General features: G+C 47.2%; 1 protein-coding gene across 15 annotated transcripts in view; it reads left to right on the forward strand.

Annotated features, from left to right (window-relative positions):
* The window catches only part of TRIP12 (thyroid hormone receptor interactor 12), a 1,206,981-nt gene that overhangs the window by 822,608 nt on the left and 358,581 nt on the right, over nt 1-25,792 (forward strand). For all 15 annotated transcript variants that reach the window (XM_086944059.1, XM_086944047.1, XM_086944048.1 and 12 more), the window contains one exon: nt 25,085-25,276. In XM_086944059.1, the coding sequence (XP_086800185.1) occupies nt 25,085-25,276 (192 nt within the window). The remainder of the gene's footprint in view (nt 1-25,084; nt 25,277-25,792) is intronic.

Here is a 25,792-nt window from a genome sequence, read left to right on the forward strand (position 1 = left end):
CAGACACATTCTCATCTTTCTTTTGCTTGCACGCAGACAACTTATCCCAATTTACACGCAGTTCAGGCATTAACGTCTTCATGTACGTGATAATTCTACCAGGAAGTTCGGCTATTAAAGGCTCGAGTTTGGAACCACCAACTTGTCTAGTATCTGCAGCAGTAATATTAGCCCACGTGTCACCTAGTTCTTGATCATGATCTGTATGACGAATTTTACTCCATAAAGGCTGTGGAACGACGTTCCCAAACAACATGTCTACATCTGCTAAATTCATTATACATGAGCTGGCAGTCTGTGATAACTCCTTATAATACCCTGCGGGATTTTTACGTGGATCAGGTAATGTCTGCTTGAGTGCTAAAACTTCAGATCTTTTCCAGGGGGCATGTACCCATACACGCTGGAAATGCGGTGGAACAGGTGGATGTGCATTCGCATCACCTTCCCTCCAAACTGGAGGAACCTCTCTCATAGGGTACTGTCGCGCCTTTTTCCTACCTGACACGTCATCTTCATACAATGATCTAGAGACATTTCCCTTACTCCTATAGGATAACAACAAATCTATTGCTTTTTCAACATCGGCACCTACAATCATGCCTTCATAGAACTTAAAACGCATACGAAATAATTCCTGCATTTTGCGCTTTGGATCGTTTGTCTCTAAATCTTCACAAAGATATACACACATCTCTTCGAATACATAACTCTGAGTGGGTGCATCCCATTGTCAGAAAACTTCCATAACAGACTGAACATCGTATCTAACAGTGTCAGTAACCCATTTGCGTGCTAACTCATTCAGTACTTTCCTTTCCTCGTAATCAGGCAGTTGACTACGCAACTGTCTACGTCCCGTTTTAGGGGTCGTTTTAGGCGACCCAAAGAAAGGTGAGAACAGACCAGTGACAGTACTTGCTACTCTGTCGAACGGAAGGAGAAGCTTGCGGAGAGGCAGATGCACCAGAAAAGACAGGCTGATGTAAAGATGAAGTCGAAGCAACAGCAGAAGAAGTCGAAGCAGTGGCAGAAGTAGTATCAGGATAAACAGGTGGAGCGGTAGGCAAAGTTGTAGAAGAAGTAGATGGAGTATGTAGCAAAGGCGGCGGCCCTTGAGAAGGCTGCGCCGGAGAAGTAGGAACCAGCTGAAGAGGAGCTGGTGCTTGTGCAAGAGCTGCTTTTCGTGCGCCGGGGCGCGGTATAACAATACGCTTCGGGGGTCCAACAATACTCGATGTATATGGGGGTGGTGAATTCAACAAATGGGACATTAATGGATCTTTGTCAGATGCTCCCTTCGAATCTTGTCCTTCATGGGGCAACATCGGGTAGCATTTATCTGCTGCTAGTTTCTTGCTTCTGAGCATTTGTTCACTTTCCTGCTCTTCCTCATTATCCCTGTATGCGATGGCAGCTTGCACCATCGACATACCTCTCTTCTTTTTCTTAGCTAATTTCATTTCTTTCTGTTTGGCTTCTTTGCGCCATAAGCGAAAAGAGTCAAACATCGCCGCCCGGGCTTTCTTCTTAAACAATTTGACCTCGAGGTTATCTAAAATGTCTGAGTCAAAACTACCATATTGGGGCCATTTTAAAACACCATCCTTGCGGGTGTATTTTATCCATACCTCATTATGTGATAGGGCCTACTCCGTGCTTGATATATAACTCATATGTTGGAGTTCCAATCGGAGGAACCAGACACGAATCCTCTAATCGGGAGTCCTTACTACAACCAAGACAAAACAAGTTTCCAAGTCTGCTAAGACCAGGCATCTTTGCTCACTAGTCTAGCTTCAAACTTCAAGGGATTATCTAATTATGATATTTTCGTGAATACACGAATCCCTCTGTTTTGGCGCTTGCAAGTTCCAAACAAGGTGTACCTCAAGGATACCAAAGACTAAGAACCAAACTAAGGACTAGGAGACGCTCCACTTATACTTAACTGAAGTATTGAAGATCGGTGACGTCACTAGAAGACTCGTCTATCGTTTCGCTCTACCAAGGATCACTGGGTCCAAAACAGGGCGATAGTCAGGGCAGCAGTCCTTCGTAGCCGTCGGGACGCGGGGAACCTCGCAGCAAAGACCTTCGGAACCACGTCGACATACAGGGGTCGCTGAAGTGGCTGGCCGTCCTCTGGAATTTTCACACGAAGCTCCTCACGAACATCTGGCTTGGACAGTCACCGCTTGATACCGCCCCACGTTGGGCGCCAACTGAGGTGCCGGGTTTTTAGGAACCCGGTGGTGCCAGGGGATAACACCCGAAGACCTCTGAGTTCTCCCTGTTCCGGACCACAGAAACCAAGAGTCTTCTAGGTGAAGTCAGATATCGAGTTTTATTGGCTGCAATCAAGTAACATGTGTCCTAGAAGCACGACAGCACGGTCCGTAAGTTCTCAGGAGACTGTTCGTTTTTACAGAACCAGCCTTCTCCTTTTATATACGATATTACACTTCAGGCAAGAATTCTTGAGTTTACAATACGGCCATATACATATTTACACACTAGAGCAAAACGCAGTCATGTTGGTCAACCCATATTTTAGATGTCCAGTTTGTGATAGATGACCCAGCCCAGCCCGGAATTACAATCAGATATCGATGAAACCCCAATAAAACAGGGCACCTCCTTGTCATAAAACTGGCCATAAACCAGGAACATGGACAGGTGTATGTCTGTAGAAAACATGGTCTGTATGTGGTGAATGGTTTATGGCATGTTGTGCTTTGATGATATCTTACTCAGCCACTGGGCGAGGAGCTGCCCAAACAGGTTTGGCTGGAGGCGGTGGAGTCAGTTCGGCCAGGTCATGGGGAAGTCAGCTAAGGTGGACGTGTCCTTTCAGATCAAGCTTGACCTTAATCAATTGACTTATATGAGGGCAAGGCATAAGATGGATGCCGTTCACAAAATGGAGTCCGAGGGTTCAGAACGGAAACCACGATTTGAGGGTGTTGGCATCGCTCAATCACGACGCAAATGCACAGGGATAATGTCTTAATCATTACCGGTCTGCCGATACCAAATTCGTCATGGTACGACGATATTTTGTGATACGAGTGTTGGACCTCGGTACCATATCACAGCAGGGTCCAGAATTTCGGAACCACAGAGGACACTGAACCTTCTTCACCAATTCCTCTAAAGAAAAAGAAAGACTCTGCCACTTCTCCGCTTAAACCTTTCAAACCTGTCTCTCCTACTATGCCTGCCACGCCTTATGCCCCTTACTCTCCTACACAGAGTATAATGTAGATTATGCAGAAGAGGATCCTGAGCAGGATTATAACTATCCACAGGACCCAGAGACACAAGATAACACATGGGACAATCAACAAGACCCATATGATACACATCCCATCCCTGACACCTCCTCCTACCCAGTTAAACCATCACACACAAATGATACAGTAGCATTTAACCTACTAGTGGACAGGGCCGCACTATACCACAATGTTGATATGCATAGTGACCCAATAGAGGAGGATTTCCTTTTTGACACATTTGCCTCTGAGAGAACAGGTAGAACACTCCCTATGTTAAAGGGTGTACTAAAACATGCCACTGCTATCTTTAAGGATACAGCTAGAGCACGTGTTATCAACCCTAGGGTTGAGAAAAAATATAGGCCTGCCCCTACAGACCCCACATACATTAGAGGTCAACTACCACTTGATTCACTAGTTGTAGCTAATGCACGAAAAAGGGCTAACTCCCAAACAACTGGAGAAGCACCACCTCCTGATAAAGAATCAAAAATCCTTGAAGCCTCAGGAAAAAGAGTGGCTGCACAGGCAGCCAATTCATGGAGAATAGCCAACACGTAGGCTCTACTAGCTCGCTACGATAGGGCACACTACGATAGACTAGAGAGCATACTGCAACATCTACCTGAGCCATTCAAAGAACAAGCTGATGCTCTTATTCAGGAGGGGAAGCTCATCACAAATGCTTCCATTAAATGTGCATTAGACGCAGCAGATACCGCAGCAAGATCCGTTCACACTAGTGTCTTGCTAAGACGACACGCATGGCTACGCATCTCCGGCTTTAAAAGGGAGGTGCAATCTACTATTCTAAACCAGACGGTCAATCTAGACTTCCTCTTTGGACCAGCAGTAGATAATTTTCTGGATAAAATCAAAAAAGACACTGAGACTGCAAAATCAATGGGTGCGCTGCAGTTCCAACAGCATAAAAGCTCCTTTCGGCGCTCATCATACAGAGGTGCTGCACGAGGCAACACGTCACAAGGTGCCTCGGCATATAAAGTCAATACCCAGTCCACCTTCAATAAAGGCCCCAATCGAGGTGGATACAGCGGAAATAGCAATAAGGGGAGAGAACATGGAGGCAATAACAGAGCCTCCACTGCCACAAAACAGTGACTTCAATACACTACCTCCAGACCACATAACACAGGTCGGGGGAAGAATACAACAGTTCCTACCAGTCTGGAACAACATTACCACAGACAGGTGGGTAAGACAAATTATCCAGTATGGCTACTGTCTAGAACTGACTTCTACTCCACCCAACATACCACCCAGAACCCGTCCAATGTCCACGGAACACATCACCCTGTTACAACAAGAGGTGAAAAGTATGCTGGAAAAGGGGGCCATAGAGCCAGTCCCTTTCCAGCACCAAGGAACAGGAGTATACTCACTATACTTCCTCATTCCCAAGAAGGACTGGTTTCTCAGACCAATGCTGGACCTCAGACCCCTAAACCAGTATATACATTCGGAGCACTTCCACATGATCACTCTACAGCAAGTCCTCCCGTTGCTAAGGCAAGGAGACTTCCTAGCAACCTTAGACCTCAAGGATGCATACTTCCACATACCTATACATCCTTCTCACAGGAAGTATCTCAGGTTCACAATCCAAAACCAGCACTATCAATTCAAAGTTCTCCCCTTTGGGGTGACCACAGCTCCGAAAGTGTTCACAAAATGTCTAGCGACAGTAGCTGCACATCTAAGGAGACAACACATTCACGTTTATCCATACCTGGACGAATGGCTTATACAAGCAAAATCGTACGAACAGTGCAAGAGCCATATGTTTCGAACACTTCAGCTGCTACACAGCTTAGGCTTTTCCATAAACTACCCAAAATCCAACCTACAACCATCCCACATACAGCAATATCTGGGAGCTACTATAAACACCTTGCTAGCAAAGGCATATCCAAACTCAGCGAGGATAGCCAGTATGCAAATGCTCATTCGCAAATTCCAACCACAACACTCCCGGTCAGCTCGAGTGTTCATGCAGCTCATAGGCATGATGGCCTCCTGCATTTTCATTGTCCCTCATGCCCGACTTCACATGCGTCCACTGCAGGAATGCCTAGCAAAACAGTGGAACCAAGCTCAAGGACTATTAAAGGACCTAGTGTTGGAAAACAGTCGTGCATACAACTCTCTGTAGTGGTGGAACTCACAAAACCTTTCCAAAGGACGAATGTTCCAAGAGCAGGTTCCACAAATAGGGATAACAGCGGACGCATCACTGTTAGGTTGGGGAGCCCACATACTACAATACACAGTGCAAGGGCTTTGTACCACCCAGCAGAAAAAATTGCATATCAACCATTTGGAGTTGCTAGCAATATTTCTAGCTCTAAAAGCATTCCAGAAACACCTGTACAACAAGACTGTGTTGATCCGGACGGACAACATGACAGCCATGTACTACATACAGAAACAGGGAGGAACGCACTCTCTACAACTGTCTCACTTAGCGCAAAGGATATGTAAGTGGGCAATTCCAAAAAACATCTTTCTCCTTGTAGAAAACCTCCCAGGGAAGGACTATCAGATAGCGGATCTACTCAGCAGACACAGCCAGCAACTACACGAATGGGAGATTTACCCTCAAGTCCTCCAACCATTCTTTCAAAAATGGGGGCTCCCAGAAATAGACCTGCTTTCCACAAAAGAAAACTCAAAATGCCAGTACTTTGCCGCCAGGTTCCCACATCCATTGTCACAAGGCAATGCGATATGGATGAACTGGTCAGGCAGATTTGCGTACGCTTTTCCCCCAGCTCCTCTAATTCCACTAGTGGCTCGCAAACTCCGGCCAACAGTCAGTCTCAATGATCCTAGTTGCTCCAACATGGGCAAGACAGCCATGGTACACAACGTTCCTAGAACTCTCAGTAGTGCCTCATCAAAGACTAAAACTCACACCCAGTCTTCTGACTCAGAGCCATGGAGAAATCAAACACCCAGATCCCAATCAGTTGAACCTAGCGATCTGGCTCCTGAAGTCTGAGTTCGGATACCTTAACTTGCCTCCAGACTGCATGAACATCATTAAGGAGGCAAGAAGGCCAACTTTTGGGCATGTTATGCAGCTAAATGGAAAAGATTTGTTATTTACTGTAACAATAACCAAATCAATCCATTAGATGCTTCTATACAAAACATCATATGCGACCTATTGCACCTTCAAAGGTGCAACCTAGCTTATTCTTCTATAAGACTACACTTAGCTGTTATAACAGCATACCTCCAAAACAGACAACACCTTTCACTGTTTACAGTACCAGCAATAAAAGCATTCATGGAGGGCCTCAAAAGAGTAATTCCTGCAAAAAAACCACCTTCACCAGTCTGGAATGTAAACGTTGTACTAACCAGACTTATGGGGCCTCCTTTTGAACCCCTACATTCTGTGAACTACAATTTCTCACATGCAAGGTGGCTTTCCTTATTGCTATTACCTCACTTAGAAGAGTTAGCAAGCTACAAGCATTAACTATTCAAGAACCCTTTATGCAAATACACGCAAACAGGGTAGTACTTAGAACAAACCCTAATTTTATGCCAAAAGTCATATCCAATTTCCACATCAAACCAGTGTTCTTCCAAAATCCACAGTCAGTAGCTGAGAGCCCTACACACCCTAGATATCAAAAGAGCTCTGCTATATTATGTTGACAGGACAAAGGCATTCAGAAAAACAAAACAGTTGTTTGTTGCTTTAGCACCACAAAATAAAGGAATTCCCATATCAAAGTCAGGAATAGCCAGATGGATAGTTAAATGCATTCATATATGCTAAAAAGGCTAAATGCACTTTAATAGTCCCCCAAAGAGCACACTCCACGCGCAAAATGGGGGCATCCATGGCTTTCCTAGGGAATATTCCTCTTGAGGATATCTGTAGAGCAGCCACATTGTCTACCATACACACTTTCACAACACATTATTGTGTAGACGTACATTCCAAACAGCAAGCTGTTGTAGGACAGGCTGTTAACTCTTTTTCAAACTGCTGCAGCTGGCACAGGTGGCCACCGCTAATTCAGCAGCCCACATGCCTCGAACGGAATATGCTACTTACCAGTATGCATCTGTTCTTGGCATGTAGGGCTGCTGACATTCATATCGCCCACCCTCCTCCCCGGTTCCTGTTACAGCTGTAGCATTCTCTCTTTTGCATGGACATTTCTTACTGTACTATACTCCATCTCTGCCACAATGGCGAAAAACAATCTGAAGATGGAGAGGATGTCCATGCTGTTATGTTATTTGGTTCTTATATAGCGCAGGTTCACCATCAGGTCTCTTCGCGCTTCTAGAGAAGAAAATTACAACAGACAATATGAGCTTGTGAGCCGGTATGGGTAGGCTTTATTTTGTGGTCAATGCCTTCAGAAACAAGATGGTCTTAAGTTTCTTCCTGTACAAAATAAGGGCAGGTTCTTTGCGCAGATTTCCGAGAAGATTATTCCAGAGCTGTGGAATCAAAGTGGAAAAAGCTATCCCACCTTTGCGGGCAAAGTAAAACCGGGGGAAGACTAACTAGCAAGCTGCCGAGGAGCGAAGAGTCCGCGCGGGAGTATAGCTCATCAGGCGGTCCCTGATGTATGCTGGGGCCTGACCATAGATGGCCTTTTGGGCAATACAGAGGCCCTTGAAGGATGCTCGCTGCCTAATAGGCACCCAGTGTAATTTGGAAAGCAATGGGGAGGCCTGCGCCTGTCTAGGTAGATCGAAGATAAGGCACACCGCATCGTTCTGCACAACCTGTAGTCTTCTTATTAGTTTCCAGGGGAGGCCGATGTAAAGGGCATTCCCGTAGTCCAACCTGGACAATATTGTGGCAGAAACAATGACCTGGAGGGAAACAGTAGTGAGAAGAGGGACAAGTTTACGCAAGAACCTCAGTATCCCTGTACAAGTACCAACCACTGCTCAAAGAAAGGTCGGCATCGATTTTGATGCCCAGACTTTTAACCACTGGGACTGGGGTAGGGATGACTCCTTATTCCCGCGGCCAAAACAGGTCACACCAGGGGCTGTTGATGTATGGAACAGCCAAAATTCCGTCTTGTCTGGATTTATTTTAAGTGAATTGCCAGTCATCCAGCTCGCTGTAAAACGCAGCACCTCTTGTACGTGGTCCTGATTGGCTCTAGAGTTGTTAATCCGTACAAGTAGCTGGGTGTCATCTGCATAATTGAAGACCTGGCAGTCCAATTGAGCCAGACTCTCCACCAGCGGTTGAAGATATAAGTTAAAAAGCAGGGGCGACAACGCCAAACCCTGCGGGACACCGCATGTCAGGGAGCCGGTGATCGATACCTGATCACCTAACTGTACCCTCTGCATCCGGTGGGTCAGGAAGGATTTAAGCCATTGATAGGCAGGTCCCTCTACACCCACATTAGCCAGGCGGGACATGAGGATTTTATGGCTGACCGTATCGAATGCCGCTTATAGATCTAATAAAATCAGGGCACTCAATATTTTTTGTGAGCCATTACTCTCAGCTCATCCAAGACAGATATCATCACCAGTTCCGTACTGTGGTAAGCTCTAAAGCCATCTTGTCTAGGGTGTAACAATCTATGTTCGTCAAGATAGGTGGACAATATCTTGAGGACATGTTGTTCAAGTACTTTGGCTAGGTACTGGAGCTGGGAGAAGTGCCTGTAGTTTTTAAGGATGGAAGTATCCGCGCCTGACTTTTTAAGTAAGGGAGTAACTCTGGCCTCTTTCAGCGCAGGAGGGAGGGAACCTGTTTCCAAGGAGGTGTTCAATAATTTGAGAATGAAGCCTTCTAAACTCTGCGAGGCCCGTTGGAAAAATCTTGGTGGGCACGGGTCTGCAGGTGAGCCTGATTTCAACTGGTTTACAAGGGGGAATAGAGATTGAGCATCCAAGAGGGGGAATTTGGCAAGACAAATGTCAGGAGGAGGGGGGGCTATAAATTGAAGGGGGAACAACAACTAAGTGGGGAATTTTCTATTTCTAAGAGGATATCATCAACTTTTTTTAGGAAGAAAGCCTGGAAAGCATCACAGTCAATAGGAGTAGCTGATGACTTTGCCTCCGTATTATGGCTGAGTTTTTTCAAGATTTTAAAAGTTTCTTTTTGCTTATTAGTAGCAAGCTGGATTCTGCCCTCATAGTATTCTGCCTTCCTTTTTGTAATAGCATGTTTATAGGAGGAGAATATAGATTTATACGAGTTGTGGTCCTCGGACTTATCGTTTAGCCGCCACCTCCTCTCAGCTTGGCGCACTGTAGTCCAAGGGAGGAGCCAGCTATCTTGTGATACTTCGAAGACTCTTCCAGGACAACAAGGTGCAATCATCCGGACCCAACACTAGGCGGCGATCTATGCACGGATATGTCAGCAGCCCTACATGCCAAGAACAGATGCATACTGGCAAGTAGCATATTCCTTACTTATTTTCACATCCTGTTGAAACATGCACAACGCAATGACTTAATTTTTATGTCAAGTGGTAAAACTCTATATGAAATACTTCTGTTTCGAATAAAGTCAGCCCCAGGAGTGTTTACCAAATGTCTAGCAGTTGTTGCAGTACATGTTATGAATGTATTCATGTCAACCCTTACATGGCTAAACCGTTCCGAGCAGATGGTAGACTTGCTTCTCAGACTTAAACAGGTGTGGTAAAGAAAAGTCACCTATTCAGGTGCATTACATTTAGAACCTTTGGGAATGTACCTTCAACTTAGTTGTGACAAAAGCTAACTGACCAAGCAGAGTTCTGACCTTTCTTAAACAGGTTCTTCTTTACTACATGTTACGGTCTCATGAGGTATGTGAGGAAACTGCTGGTCTGACGGCATCCCTCATGGATGCTTTATTACAAATGCACCCTCTACAGAACTGCTTTGCATATAATTCAACTCAAGTGATTGGGGTTTGGCTGCCGCTAGTGTTGTTGTCACTCAGAGTATTGAACTGAGGTAAGTGGTAAAGTGCAATATTTTACCTGGAAGACTTTTGTCAGACACCTCTCACAGGTAACCATTTCAACAAATTAATCTCATATTTAGACGCACATGACCTACTTGAAAGGCAAGTGATCATTGAGAAAGTCGCAGCTGCATATTATATAGCTGGCAATCACTGCACCTGTACTTGTACTGAAGACATTTAAAAGACTGTCATACCGTAGGATGTAGGAATGTTCTCGGACAAGTGTTATATTTTCCTTTGTGACACAGTAAATTTGGCCTGACATTCATCCATTTCTGGCCTCTGAAAGACTGAACATCAAATCCACCGACTGTGTGCGCAGATCTGGCTTTAATCCATAAAACACAAAGAAAATGTCAAGCAACACCTCCAGGTATCTATGCCCTTATCATTGGGCAATGCTCTGCTAAGTTTGGTCATGGATAATACCTATTAATGCCTCTAGCACTTTGTCAAGCAATCGTCCAGTTTATATTCTTACAGCTCCTTAAAAAGGGTATCAATGTCATAAAGAGGCATATCATTCAACTACTAGAACATGTTATCAAGTTAATAAGTTAATGTTAAAGACTTTGCAAACTACTGGATTACACTAAAGGTTGGCCTTCTTCATTACTCAATATCATTAAATGTGTTGCTTCTCATGACGAAAGCTCAGCTTGGATTATGCATATATGCAAGTACCTTCAACTATAATTGCATGTGCAACAACCTTTTTTTTTTTTTACCTTGCCTATTGTTTAAACTATCCCATTAATCCATTGATTTCCCAACATTTTGTAAATGTACAGTATAGCTAATGGTGTTCACTAAACACTTAGTTAGGATAGCACTGGTGTACTACTTTGATAATACTATAATCCTGTCAAAAAGACTAGGCATCTCTTTGTCACATTCGTACAACCACATTACAGACATCATTACCTCATTAAGATGGGGATTGATGGATGCATACAGATTTGTTACACATTAGCAAATACACACTTTAAGGAACACCACATTCTTATTCCACTGGGAAGACGAAGCAACTATGGTGTTAATAAAAACATTCTTGTAATAGAAGCGACAGCAGCAATATGGAAATACATTCACACATTCACAAAACATTTCGTTGATATAAAGGCTAGAAAAGAAACTGTTTGTTTGTCTTGTCAGCCAGCATAAAATAAGTTATTTACTTTTATTCTACTAGCCACAATAAGTGCTACTTTGCAGTCTATGCCGAGCTTTTGTATCAACACACCTGCCGCAAACTGAATAAAAGATCTTTACATGCAACAACTTGTTTGCAGCTGCTTGCATTTTAGATTCACTTGTGCCTCCTCAAAAGAAAGGTAAACTACAAAATAATTTTACGATTCTGTTTTATTCACAAGTACACGGACACCTGGCAGACTGCTTCTTACTAAGCTCCCAGTTTCACCCGCTGTATCCTAACCAATCTAGACTGTGCCCTTGATGGCAGCGATCTCATGAGCCGTTCACCAGAACTGGAGAGATATCTGCGCCCTGCTATCCTCATTGTTTGGCAGTGTCCACTGAACCGTGGCTGTCAGGTCTTGCTTGTGGGCCCTGTTAACGGATCATCGAGATTGTGGATTTCTGGTGGTGTTACTGGGCTGTCTCCTGGAGGCTGCAGAGTGGTGTCATCGTCCCAGCTGTACTTGGCGATCTGTCCCCGCTGACCTGCTGGACTCTCCCCCCACTTCTAGGTATGTTCTGCCCCAATTGCCTTGCACCATCTATCTTGTCAGTGGGGTGATTCAAAGGTGTTAAGGCCTCCCATGTGTCAGAAGGCACCGTGATGTGAGATGCCCCTATAACAATGGCGCTCCAGTCTGGAAGAAGTTTCTCGGTGAGTGCCTTGTCTGGCTGGACCGCCCACCAGCTAGTTATCACAAATGTCAAATATGTTGGGTAAATGGGAAAACTATCTCTGGCCATAATCCCTTGCTGCTGCAAACCCCCTCACCGCCCCGTCCCTGGTTCTGACCTGGAGGCTTCAGCCTTCTGCACTGAAGAATGGTACCTTGAGAGCGGAAAATAGAGAGGCCATAGTTTCATTATTTTTAGTGAAATTTTGCCACGGCCTCTACTCGTTTAAATAAATTGGATGGGTTTAAGACTGGCAACAGCGGTTAGTGTATTCGGGCTATTGTTGGTGCCTGGAAGGACAGTGGAGCTGGAATTAGATGGGGTAGAGACGTTCTAATCTCGCTTGGAAGATGAAGCTATTTCTAGGAAGTAGCATTTGGAACTTCTTGAGTTATTGAGGTGTGTAGATTATAGGCAGGACCACTGAAAATGCAGCAGAGGAGGACCAAATTATTCAGCAGGGTTGACTAAATTATGCGTGAAGAAAGAGCAAATTATGCAGCATAATATGACACCTTTTCTGATAGTATACATCTTTTGGTCATTTTTGCACCTGGTAACCATGTCGGAGAAAAGAGTTCAGCTTAATTTAATAGAGACATCTAGCCGTAGATTCCTTAACTTTTGAATTCTCCCCAGTTGTCAGACTGGATCTGGAAATTTTTAGCAATACATGCGTGCCTGGGGTCAGCACCCGTCAGCACCCTACGACTCTGTGAAGATGTTGACTCCTAGTGTGATGTCAGTGGAGTCCTATAAGCCCCCTCTGGTGCATGGACGTCAGTTTCTTCCTTTCCGCACTGAAGGCGGATCCAGAGAAGCAGTTCCTTATGCCCTTTTCAGTGCTACTTCGACATTTTTTGTTGTGTGGAAATGGCCTGCTTTTTTCCCCTTAACCGGCTTTAAGCCTTGTGAATCTTTTGTGCAACAGTTGTTTGCTATAGACCCGCATTCAGTTTGTATGTGGTTTTGGGAGAACACCACGACTCAGAGCATTGTAGCTCAAGCCAGAAGTTGAAGCCACGCTCAAGCAATGCCATATGAAACTCCTGGCGGCGCATCCGTGGAGGTTCTCAGAGACTTCACAGCCTCAGTCTTCCCATTTGGAGTTCAGTTTACGGGCCGTACCAGTAGCTAGAGCCATTTGCAGGGACTTCTTTCCTATGGCGTCCCATGGTAAGCGCTGGCTTTTTAAATCGCAAAGGCAAATAACAGATGATGGAATGCTGAATTAACCCAACATTCACCCCAGTCACCCCCAATAACCAGTAATTGCTTTATTTAAGAACTCCCATCACATCTTTGTTGAGTCCGCCCGGGTAATTCCATCTTACCTGGGTGTGGATAGACTCCTATGTTGAAGCATGTCACGATAAGTGAGTGAGGCATCTACTCCAATATTTTTGAATACCCCACCACCAATAGTTAAGCAGAGGGAGAACAACACTCTCTCTCAGACTCGGTTCTCTTTCGTTTTTTCTCCTTTTCTAAAAAAAGCTTGATTTCCTAACGGAACTTAGTTGCTCATATGTGATACAAGTATTTTTGGGAGATTGCAACTGACCTGCTTTTCTCTCACTCCCCATTTGTGAAACAAATGTATTCACACCTCCCTGTGACCGGAAAGCTATTGTTCTACCTTGCCCTGCTAGAGTTTGGCTCAGGAGCAGGAGTGCAGAATCGTGCCTGTGGTTGGAAGCAGCATTAGCTTGCTGCTAGACCTTGAAATACTGGTGCCGGTAGTACAGGGAGGTAACCCAAAGGAGCCCCCCAGAACATGGGATCATACTTCTAACACTGGAATCGGTGTTGGGGTATGATTCCAACATGTTTGCTCCCAAACATGACCGGGGACGGTCCCGCCACTATATAGTTAGACGTCTCATAATGACTGATGCCCACTATATGTATTAAAATGGCTGACCACAGTAACCAAGCCTGTAGAATCGACTCCAGGGTTTGTAAGGGTGTCCTGCTCATGCAATGGCGCTGTCCCACTTCTAGCCAAGCACCCTGCCTTCAGGACAGAAAGCCTGCCCTGGGGTGATTTATAGGTTTTAAGTTCAGTGCCCTCAGATATAAGAAAATGTACATCTGTTGTGAGGGGTGCAAGCACCAACTCTGACTGCAATGACAGGCCTGTAGTCACAGTTTAAGTGGTCTCTCGTGGGTGGCACAATACATTCTGCAGCCCATGGGAGACCCCTGGTGTTCCTAAGCTCTGGGTACCTTAGTACCATATACTATGGATTTACAAGGGCACAACAGTAGCCAATTGCGGATGTACAACAGTACTTACCATGGTCAATTTAGGGAGAAATCACAGTAACTGTTTTCCTGATTAGCAGGAGCCCAGTCAGACTAGTCAAAAACACACTGACACCAGGCAAAAAGTGGGGGTAACCATGCTAGAAGGATCCTACATTTCTACATGCACAGATTAATTTTCAGTATTGTGAATTTTGAAAAATTTTAGGATGCCCTATGAGGGGGGGGGGGGTCTGTAGCCTTTACAACCTTGTGTGTTGCTTGCCTGTGCATGGGATTACAGTCCCTTGATACACATTTCTCTTTTTGAAAGGCTTTACGTATTGCAGGTTTACAGTCTCTATTTGGTGTTCTGCAGTATTCTATATTACTAATGGATGTCCCCCATTTCTAGGGGTTATGTTGTCCTACTTCCATTTTGGGAGCATGTTTATAACATGAACACTGCTTGTGATGCAGTGTCAGGCTTCTATGGTTCTTTTCTTCCTTAAGAATATCCAGAGTTTTCCATCTTATATACTTTGATATATGTCATGTCATAGGTTTTTATAGAGCGCCATTATCACCGCAAGGTCTCAAGGCGCTTGCAGCAGAAGAACCGGGTAAGAAAAGACAAAAACAGAAAGGGCGACACAACAAAGCACAGGGTCCCCTGCTAAGGAAAAAGCCATGTTTTCAAGGCTTTACGATATTGCTGATGTTCATTAATAGAAAGAAGGTGAGAAGGTAACTTATTCCAGAGTGCAGGTGCGAGAAATGAAAAAGAACGCTGCCCATGCCTAGAGGTTCGCACGCGAGGTTGCATTAGTAAAAACTTGTTGCTGGATCTTGCGGACCTCTTGGGGACATACCAGTTCAGTTTTTTTTTTTTAAGATACCGTGCATTGAGGGTCAGGCATAAGATCTTGAATTGACTTCTTTGCCGTATGGGGAGCCAGTGTAGTTGTTTCAAACAAGGAGTGGAGGCCGTTCTAGGCGGCAGATCCAGCACTAATCTATCCGCCGTATTCTGCAAAGTTTGTTTTTTAGTCAGCAGGTCCTCATTCAGGCCGTGGTACATGGCGTTACCATAGTCAAGATGGCTAATAATCAGGCCCTGAACCAACGGCTTCCTGGCTTCAAATGCGGAAGCCATTTAAAGATCTTTCTGAGGCCACGCATTATACCATAGCAAGTGCCCGTCACCTTGGCTACATGATTTTTCAAGGACAGAGCGCTGTCCATTATAATTCCAAGGTTCCGGACTACCGACTTGGGGGCCGGGCAGGCTCCCAACTCGGGTGGACACCACTCTGGCGTCCAACATCTGCCTGCTTTTCCGAGCAAAATATTTTCGGTCTTGCCCGCATTGAGTTGGAGTTTATTCGCCTGCATCTAGCTGCTGATCTCAACCATACATTTTTTTAAACGTACACGGGTGTCGGCAGGATCAATGCCGCATGTATATTTGATGTAGTTAAACTTCTCTCATCTGGAGGTTGGATTCTTGTTGTCTCCATGGTGACATTTGCTTCCTCTAATCAGCAATTTCTCTTTTTTTGTCGTTTACAGCCCTTTAGGGTTAAACAAAAAAAAATCTTTTAACTATCTATATTTGTACATGAGTCCTCGTCTGATCTATGGGCAGATTTTGGTTCTTCCTGGTATAACTTATTGTCAGTTATTCCAACTGGATACCTCTCCTTGAGATTTCCATGGAATGACTCATACTTCATTTTGGCCTATTGGACTGTGTGGTCGAAGGTGTTGGCTATTGATGAGGTTTCATTTTCATATGTTTTCTTTTAGGCTTATGTTAGGAACAGCCTCCTGGGATACTTTCTGGCAGTCCGCATGAGCGTAACGATAAAGTCGCCCAGGGTTTTTAAATGTTTTTTTATAGAGTTGATTCTTCTCTTGTAATTAATTTTTCTCTTGTATAGGTGTCATGAGCTAGTTTTTCACTTTAATTTTATCTGAGTATATGGTGTATGCACAGGTGTAAATGATCTGTTATACATTTTTATATATAGCTCTGCTATATACAGTAAGGCAGATATGTATTATATTTTTATAACTTTTAATATATATGTATTGTGTATATATGTACATAGAGTACGGAGTATATAATTTTTGGCATTTTTGATTGTGGCAGATTCATATCTGTATAATGCCATCTTATCCAGTATTAGGGTATCTTTCATAGATTCACATGCCTGAATCATTCCCCGTTGTCGAGGCGGGAGTCCCACGGTAAAAATAAATACAATAGCAGTGCCTAAAAATTTCTTGAAGTAGGCTGGAAAAGCCCAAAGGCCTAACTAGGCCTCAAAACTTAGCAGCCTATCTACATCATTATGTAAAAAGACCTGAAACAGTAGCCTCAGCCAATCAGCTGTCCTCACCCTCTAGAACCTTCCCAGCTCAGGCAGTTCTCCTCAGATTTTCACCGCACTTCGTGTGTAAGGGAGTCTCCCTGAGTGCCTACTCAGTTTTTGATCTTGTTTCCTCAAAATGTCTGAAAAGAAGGCTCTTTTCAAGGCTTGTGGAACCTGCTACAAGAAGACTGCTACAAGAAGAGGGTCCATGTGGATGACCAGCACTCTGACTGTAATTGTCTGCATCCTTCACTTGTTGTGAAGGACTGTAGGATTTGCCGTACCTTCCCTCAGAAAACTATCAGGGATAGGGAGGCAAGAGTTCTTTTGTGGTTGAAGTCTTCTTCCACTGATGATGAGGACAAGGCCTCTACCTCCAGCAAGAGAGCTAGATCCAAAGAAAGTTCTTCTCCTGAGAGAAAGAAGAAACTTAAAACCTTTCTGAGAACTTCAGAACCCTCAAAGAGTGCATCGGCTTCTTCAGGTTTAACAACTGTGAGTACAACCCAGGCTAAGACTGTTTCTCTGGTGTCTGTACCTACTACTACCTTGACTTCTGCCTCTTCATCTACTTCTACGGTTACCACTTGGCTATTACCTCACCTTTGATGTCTGTTAAACCATCGCTGACTAAAAACAAGTTGCCATCATCGACGTCTCCGTCGACGACTGCTCCGTCGACTAAATCTTCTACTCCATCGACAATTCTGTCGACGAAGCCGACATCATCGTCGACGAAGACACTTCCGACTTTGTCGTCGACGAAGGCCTCGACGTCGAAGTCACCATCGACGGCCTCTTCGGCGAAGGGCTCGTCGACGAAAGACTCGTCGACGACGACACCATCGACGGACCCGTCGACGAAGACACCATCGACGGTCCCGACGACGAGGGACTCGTCGACGAAGGCATCATCAGCGGTCCCGACGACGAGGGACTCGTCGACGAAGACGCTATCGACGGTCCCGACGACGAACGGTTCGTCGACGAAGACACCATTGACGACCCCGTCGACGGCAAAATCTTTGTCATTGACAGTACCGTCGACGGAAATCCCTGTAACAGTGGCTTCCGCAGTGACATCTGCTCATCTGTTGCACAGTTCACCTCCGACAAAGATACAATACACTAATTTTCAAATGAAAACGTATCAAAGGCAAGATTATTCTCACATTTCTCCACTCTTACCATCGCACATTTTGGAGACCTATGTGGAGGAGGAGTCCGATGAAGGGGAAGAGGATGATGGTCCTTCTGGGATTGCCCGTCACCCTTCTCAATTAAATATTAAATATCAGGAGGATGATGAAGATGATGTCCATGGTCATTATACGCATGGCGTTTATTCCACGCCATATCAATCACCTCATACTAGACCTTCTCGGTCTGAGGACACTAGTCATTTGCCAATTTCCTTAATACAGGATTTGCAAGCTATGTTGGCGGATTATCGCCAGAGATTTCCACCAACCCCGGTTGCACCCGCTGGGTCGCCTATTCCAGTTGACATGCCAAGACCTCCGTCACCACGAGCTTCATTGTCGCCAAGACAAGATACTGGTCCAGCACTTCATAATGATACAGATACTTCTTCTAATGATGACGAAGAAAGCAGGGAAGAAGGCGAGTTGCCGGATAAAACACCTGTGGATCCTTGGGAAGATTGTCATTCCTATGCCTTCGCCGCCTGCGCCCCGTCCTTCAGATTCTCCACCTGAAGATATTGGCGGTTTTCACAATATTATGCAGCGAGCTGCTAATAGATTTGAATTGGCCATCACAGTTGAGCAGTCGGACTGCTTTTTACATGACTTTAAAGAGGGATATCGCAGAGTTACCAGGGTTATTCCTTTTATTGACTATATTCGGAAGGAGGGCCTCAACATAATGTAAACGCCCGCTTCCATTCCTGCAGTCCTTCCAAGAATAGAGAAAAAGTATCGAGCACCATCGGATACTCCATCTTGTTTAATAGGTCACCCTCGACCAGATTCTGTCATATCCCAGGCTGCGCAGCAGAAATCCAAAAATCCTTCTGCTCCCATTTCAACACCACCTGACAAGGAGGGCAGAAGACTTGATGCCATTGGAAAGAAGTTTTCGGCAAATGCAGCAGCCTCCATTAAAGCTGCTAATTTATTGGCTATCCTGGCTTGTTATGATAGACAGATGTGGTCCGATCTGACGGAATATCTGGATTTGATCCCTAAGGATCATCAGATGGAGGTACGCAGAATTGTGCAGGAGGGTGAAAGGGCGGCTTCAGAAATCCTCGATTGCGCCCTGGACATTTCAAACACCAATTTAAGGCAATTGGCTGGAGCAGCTGTACTTCAGCGTCAAGGTTGGCTCAGGGCTACCACCTTCAGGCCTGAGGTCCAAACCAAAATCTTGCACACACAACACCCCCCACATGCACACACAACACCCCCACACGCACACACAACACCCCCCACACGCACACACAACACCCCCCACACGCACACACAACACCCCCCCACACACACACACAACACCCCCCCACACACACACACAACACCCCCCCACACACACACAACACCCCCCCCACACACACACAACACCCCCCCCACACACACACAACACCCCCCCCCACACACAACACCCCCCCACACACACACACAACACCCCCCACATGCACACACAACACCCCCCACATGCACACACAACACCCCCTACACGCACCAACACCCACACGCACACACACAACACCCCCACACACAACACCCCCCACACGCACACACACAACACCCCCCACACGCACACACACACAACACCCCCCACACGCACACACACACAACACCCCCCACACGCACACACACAACACCCCCCCCCACACAACACCCCCACCACACAAAACCCGCACACACACAACACCCCCCACACAACACCCCCCACACAACACCCCCCACACAACACCCCCCACACAACACCCCCCACACAACACCCTCCCCACACAACACCCTCCCCACACAACACCCTCCCCACACAACACCCCCCAACACAACACCCTCCCCACACAACACCCTCCCCACACAACACCCCCCCCACACAACACCCCCCCCCACACAACACCCCCCCACACAACACCCCCCCACACAACACCCCCCCACACAACACCCCCCCACACAACACCCCCCCACACAACACCCCCCCACACAACACCCCCCCACACAACACCCCCCACACAACACCCTCCCCACACAACACCCTCCCCACACAACACCCTCCCCACACAACACCCTCCCACACAACACCCCCCCACACAACACCCCCCCACACAACACCCCCCCACACAACACCCCCCCACACAACACCCTCCCCACACAACACCCTCCCCACACAACACCCCCCCCACACAACACCCCCCCACACAACACCCCCCCACACAACACCCCCCCACACAACACCCCCCCACACAACACCCCCCCCCACACAACACCCCCCCCCACACAACACCCCCCCACACAACACCCCCCCCCACACAACACCCCCCCCCCCCACAACACCCCCCAACCAGCCCCCCCCACACACAACCACACCCCCACACACACACCCCCACCCCCCACACACACACACCCCCACACACACACCCCCCACACACACACCCCCCCCACACACACACCCCCCACACACACACCCCACACACACACCCCACACACACACACCCCCCACACACACACCCCACACACACACACCCCACACACCCACCCCACACACCCACCCCACACACCCACCCCACACACACACCCCACACCCCCCCACACACACACCCCACACCCCCCCACACACACACCCCACACCCCCCACACACACACACCCCACACCCCCCCACACACACCCCACACCCCCCACACACACCCCCCACACCCCCCCACACTCACACCCCACACCCCCCCACACACACACCCCACACCCCCCCACACACACACCCCACACCCCCCACACACACACACCCCACACCCCCCACACACACACACCCCACACCCCCCCACACACACCCCACACCCCCCACACACACCCCCCACACCCCCCCACACACACACCCCACACCCCCCCACACACCCCCCCACACACCCATGCACCCCTACACACGCACCCCTACACACAACCCCCCACACACACAACCCCCCACACACACAACCCCCCACACACACACAACCCCCCACACACACAACCCCCCCACACACAACCCCCCCCCACACACAACCCCACACACACACAACCCCACACACACAATCCCACACACACAATCAATCAATCAATGACATTTATAGAGCGCACTACATACCCGTAGGGTCTCAAGGCGCTGGTGGTGGGGGGGGGTGCCGCTACTGCTCGAACAGCCAGGTCTTCAGCTTCTTCCTGAAGGAGAGGTGGTCTTGGGTCAGGCGCAGGTCGGTCGGGAGGGAGTTCCAGGTCTTGGCGGCCAGGTAGGAGAAGGACCTTCCTCCTGTAGTCGCTCTTCGGATGCGGGGGACGGCGGCGAGGGCGTGGTTGGCTGATCGGAGGTGGCGTTTGGGAGCGTAGAAGTTGATTCGGCTGTTGAGGTAGCTCGGGCCTTGGTCGTGTAGGGCTTTGTGTGCGTGGGTGAGGAGGCGGAAGGTGATTCTTTTGTTGACTGGGAGCCAGTGAAGGTCTCTCAGATGTCCGGAGATGTGGCTGGTTCGTGGGATGTCGAGGATGAGTCTGGCTGATGCGTTCTGGATCCGCTGGAGTCTCTTCTGGAGCTTGGCGGTGGTACCGGCGTAGAAGGCGTTGCCGTAGTCCAGTCGGCTGGTGACGAGGGCCTGGGTGACGGTCTTCCTGGTCTCGGTGGGGATCCACCAGAAGATCTTCCGTAGCATGCGTAGGATGTTGAAGCACGCCGAGGAGACTTTGTTGACTTGCCTGGTCATGGAGAGGGAGAAGTCCAGGATGAAGCCCAGGTTGCGTGCATGGTCTGTCGGTTTGGGTGCGGTGCCCAGGGCGGGAGGCCACCAGGAGTCGTCCCAGGCGGAGGGTGAAGAGCCTAGGATGAGGACCTCCGTCTTGTCCGAGTTCAGTTTCAGGCGGCTGGTCGTCATCCACTCGGCTACCTCTTTCATCCCTTCGTGCAGGTTAGCTCTGGCGGCGGCGGGGTCGTTGGTCAGGGAGAGGATCACACACACACACAACCCCACACACACACACACAACCCCACACACACACAACCCCACACACACACAACCCCACACACACAACCCCACACACACACAACCCCACACACACACAACCCCACACACACACAACCCCCCCCACACACACACACCCCCACACACACACAACCCCACACACACAACCCCACACACACAACCCCACACACAACCCCCCACACACACAACCCCCACACCCCCCACAACCCCCACACCCCCCACACACACACAACCCCCCCAACACACACACACAACCCCGCACACACAACCCCCCACACACACACAACCCCCCACACACACACACAACCCCCCACACACACACACAACCCCCCCACACACACACACAACCCCCCACACACAACCCCCCACACACTCACACAACCCCACACACAATCCCACACACACACAACCAACCCCCCACACACAACCAACCCCACACACACTTTACATAAGTTAAAGCTATTGCCATCATAAATTACAATAACTTTTATTTAAGTATAAATTATTTTAAAAAAAATTAAATCCATTGTTATTTGTAATATCAATGCATCTAAGTCATGTAAATACAACACATATTGCATTACAAATGCTACAGATGTCACATTTGCAAAAGTTAAAACTATTGGCATTGCAAGTGACAAAGCTATGGATTTCGCTATTTTCAAAACCAACACATAAATTAAATTTGTCATGTACAATACTAGCTCAAACGTCCCTAATGCGAGACCTATTGCATTGCAAATGCTTGTTTAGCTTGGCATGAAACACACTCCTAACAGTTTAAGCAACACAGGACATTGATCAACAGGTTGACTCTGGTGAAGGCACTAAGTTACTTTTTGTTGCAGTACAAGACAGATCAACACTTCATTTTTTTTAAACACCATTCAGTCCTATGGAGAAAAAAGAAAGTGTAAAGTTTATAGGTAAGTAAACGGTTTCAGGACTGGAGTTTTTCAGGGTGTGTAGAACCAAGTTTCCCCAAGATTCAGGTTGGCACTCAAGGGGCACCACCAGCAGCACTAGTTTGGCCGGGTGCAGGGTGTCAATATAGCCAATGGGGCTAGGTAGCACCTTGGTTGGGTGCTGCTCACTGGCAGACCACAAAGTCTGGGGTGTCGGGCTTCTGTAGTTAAGGTAAGGTCAAAGGGGGGTCCCAGGTTGGCACCAAAACCACACCACCTGCGGTGCAGGGGCAGCCGGCTGTAGGATGCTCAGGGGGTGTCAGGAGCCCAGTGCTTTCCAATGGAGGATGTCGGTCGCGAAAAGGGACTACCGGCTGGAGCCCAAAGACAGAATGAAGGTAACCAATGACTGGAGGATGAAGTTGAGTTGCTGGACATCAGGACACCGTTGGTTGGGCATGTCGGGTCACAGGTGGTGCAGGGCTGTCCCTTCGTGTCCAGTTCTTCTCACAGGTTCCAGTCGGGGAACCCTTCAGGATGAGGCTGCAGGCGGCGAGGAGGTGGTCGGTGGAGGTCGTCCAATGCTGCAACTCGGGGCAGGATTGCCAGGGGGACCTCGATGGGTTATTGGGCACTCCGGCCGTGGACGTCTGGTGCAAAGTGTTGAGGACTTGCGGATCCGGCTGGATCTGGAATCCTGGCATGTGAAGGACAAATCCGGTGTCCACAGGAGATCAGAGTTCTTTAGAAAGGCAGGGCAGGTCCCTGGGATTCTTGAAGGTTGCTGGCTGCAGGACACAATGGGTTCCTCTTGCAGGAGTTTCAGAGCACGAGACAGGTCGGTAGGTCTTGGGCTTAAACAATTGTTGTCCTCCTCCTCTTCTTCAGAATGGCTCTTCGGTCCTTCATGTTGTCACGTCAAATCTGAAGAAGCAAGGTTCAGAAGTGCCCCTAAAGGGGCATTACAGTGGTGTGCAGGTTGGGACCAGTGAGTCCTTTCCCTTGGGTGTCTATACCCCCTAGTATGCCACCATCCAGTTGGGGTGGGGGGGGGGACATAGGCCTCTTTCTGATTTGAGGGGTTCCCCCCCCCCCCCCCCCCATCTTCAAGATGGCAGGGACTGAGAGGCGGCCTTCACTTTTCCTCCACCACCCTGACTGGAGTGTGGCATAATACTAGCGGGTATAGGCAAAGGTGGGCAGACCTCCTTTCCCGGGTAGGTTTTCACGCTTGTTCTTGCTTCCAAAATGGGTGTCGGAACCGGTGGGAGCCAGTTGCTGATAGCAAAAAGATGGGGGCAACTAACAAAGGCGGCTACCCTTTGGAGGTCCATCTTCGAAGACTCTGCCCTTCCTGGGGCAAGAGGCATGACACCTCTACCCAGGATGTGCATTTTTTCCAGACCCAGAGAGCAGAGGCTCTCTACCCACGGGTCCAGAAACCTGTCTGGTGGTGGCAGATGGCTTGGAGACAGTCCGGAACCACACCAGAGTTTGCATCTGGCAAAACGTTAGGGGGTAACCATGCAAAAAGGGTCTCTTTCTTACACAAGTGATCTTCAGGAAAGTAGGTAATTTACTGGATTTTGCGAGTTTAAAGTGATTTATTCAGAGTTACATAAAGGTTATAAAAAAGACTCAAAACTGTCGGCCCCTGATTTGACATTCTGAGTTAGGCATACATTGTGTATGGACGTAGGAGTTATCCTGTACAATATGCTGCGGTTATTAACTGGTGCAATTTACACTGGGAAAACAGTTTGAAAAAAATAATTCCTTGGTGGTGTACCAGTTGGTAAAATCTAATCCTTATTCTACTTGCAAATCTATAAAAGATGTCATCAGTGGGTAAACCTGCCAGGAGTAATGCCCAAGCTTAATTGATTTACTGCCCATTTCTGTCAAAACACTCAATGATCCTGTAAATGCTACTTGGCTTTTTAATTCCTGTGCTCAGGGTGCAATCCTCACCTTAATTTTCCTGGTCGCTCCTCCACTCTGCACCAGCCAAAGATGATCCTAAAAGTAACTATACCTGTTAATTTTTGCCACTCCAGAATGTGTGGACAATTGAGATCATTGTGACACCCGGCCACATTGTTTATTTTCTGCAGTGCCCTCTAGTTCACACAGTAATGGATATTCTTGGAGGACAATTTTGTAGTGCAACTTTACTTGCTAAAGTACGAATTATTATGTTGCATTCTTCCTATAGGTGGACGGGAGCGTGGAGTGCCTTGAAGAAATCCGAAGCATAGTATCGGAGTCTGACGTCTCTTCGTTTGAAATCCAACATAGTGGTTTTGTTAAACAGCTTCTTCTTTATTTAACGTCAAAAAGTGAAAAAGATGCAGTATGCAGGGACGTCCGATTGAAGAGGTTTCTCCATGTGTTCTTTTCGTCACCAGTAAGTGTTGGATTTTTTTTTTAATCCAAATTCATTTACCTAAAATGTTTTATTTAGATTTGGTATTTTAGACTGATAAAGAGATGTGGAATTTTGTTAACCTACGTCTGCCAGTCTTAATGCACTAGCCACTGTTTGAGTGACTCCAGCTGAGACATGGTGAAAATATTTGTATTATACTTTTGTAGAAAATTGGTGTCTTGCAGATTGTCGTTATATCCCTGTCTTCTAATTGAGGTGTCTTTTTCAGCAGATATCGATCTGGTCACAACCAGTTTGTTTTGTGCAAGTTTTATGTATTCATTTTAATACCTATTGCTTTTTATATTGGTGTCCAGTTGGATGGGTGAAGCCTGTTTCTGATGTTTGGTTGAATTTCTTGATCAGTGAGTTTTTGTTAGAAATCGGATCTTTAGGATGTTCCTGAATTGTATGTAGTTCGGTTAGAATGCCGGGGAGGTGTTGTAGGCATTCCACAGCAGTTCCCTGCGCTCCCAGATTTCTGCCTCCGTGTTT

Source organism: Lissotriton vulgaris, chromosome 11, assembly GCF_964263255.1.
Source record: "Lissotriton vulgaris chromosome 11, aLisVul1.2, whole genome shotgun sequence".
Lineage (NCBI taxonomy): Eukaryota > Metazoa > Chordata > Amphibia > Caudata > Salamandridae > Lissotriton > Lissotriton vulgaris.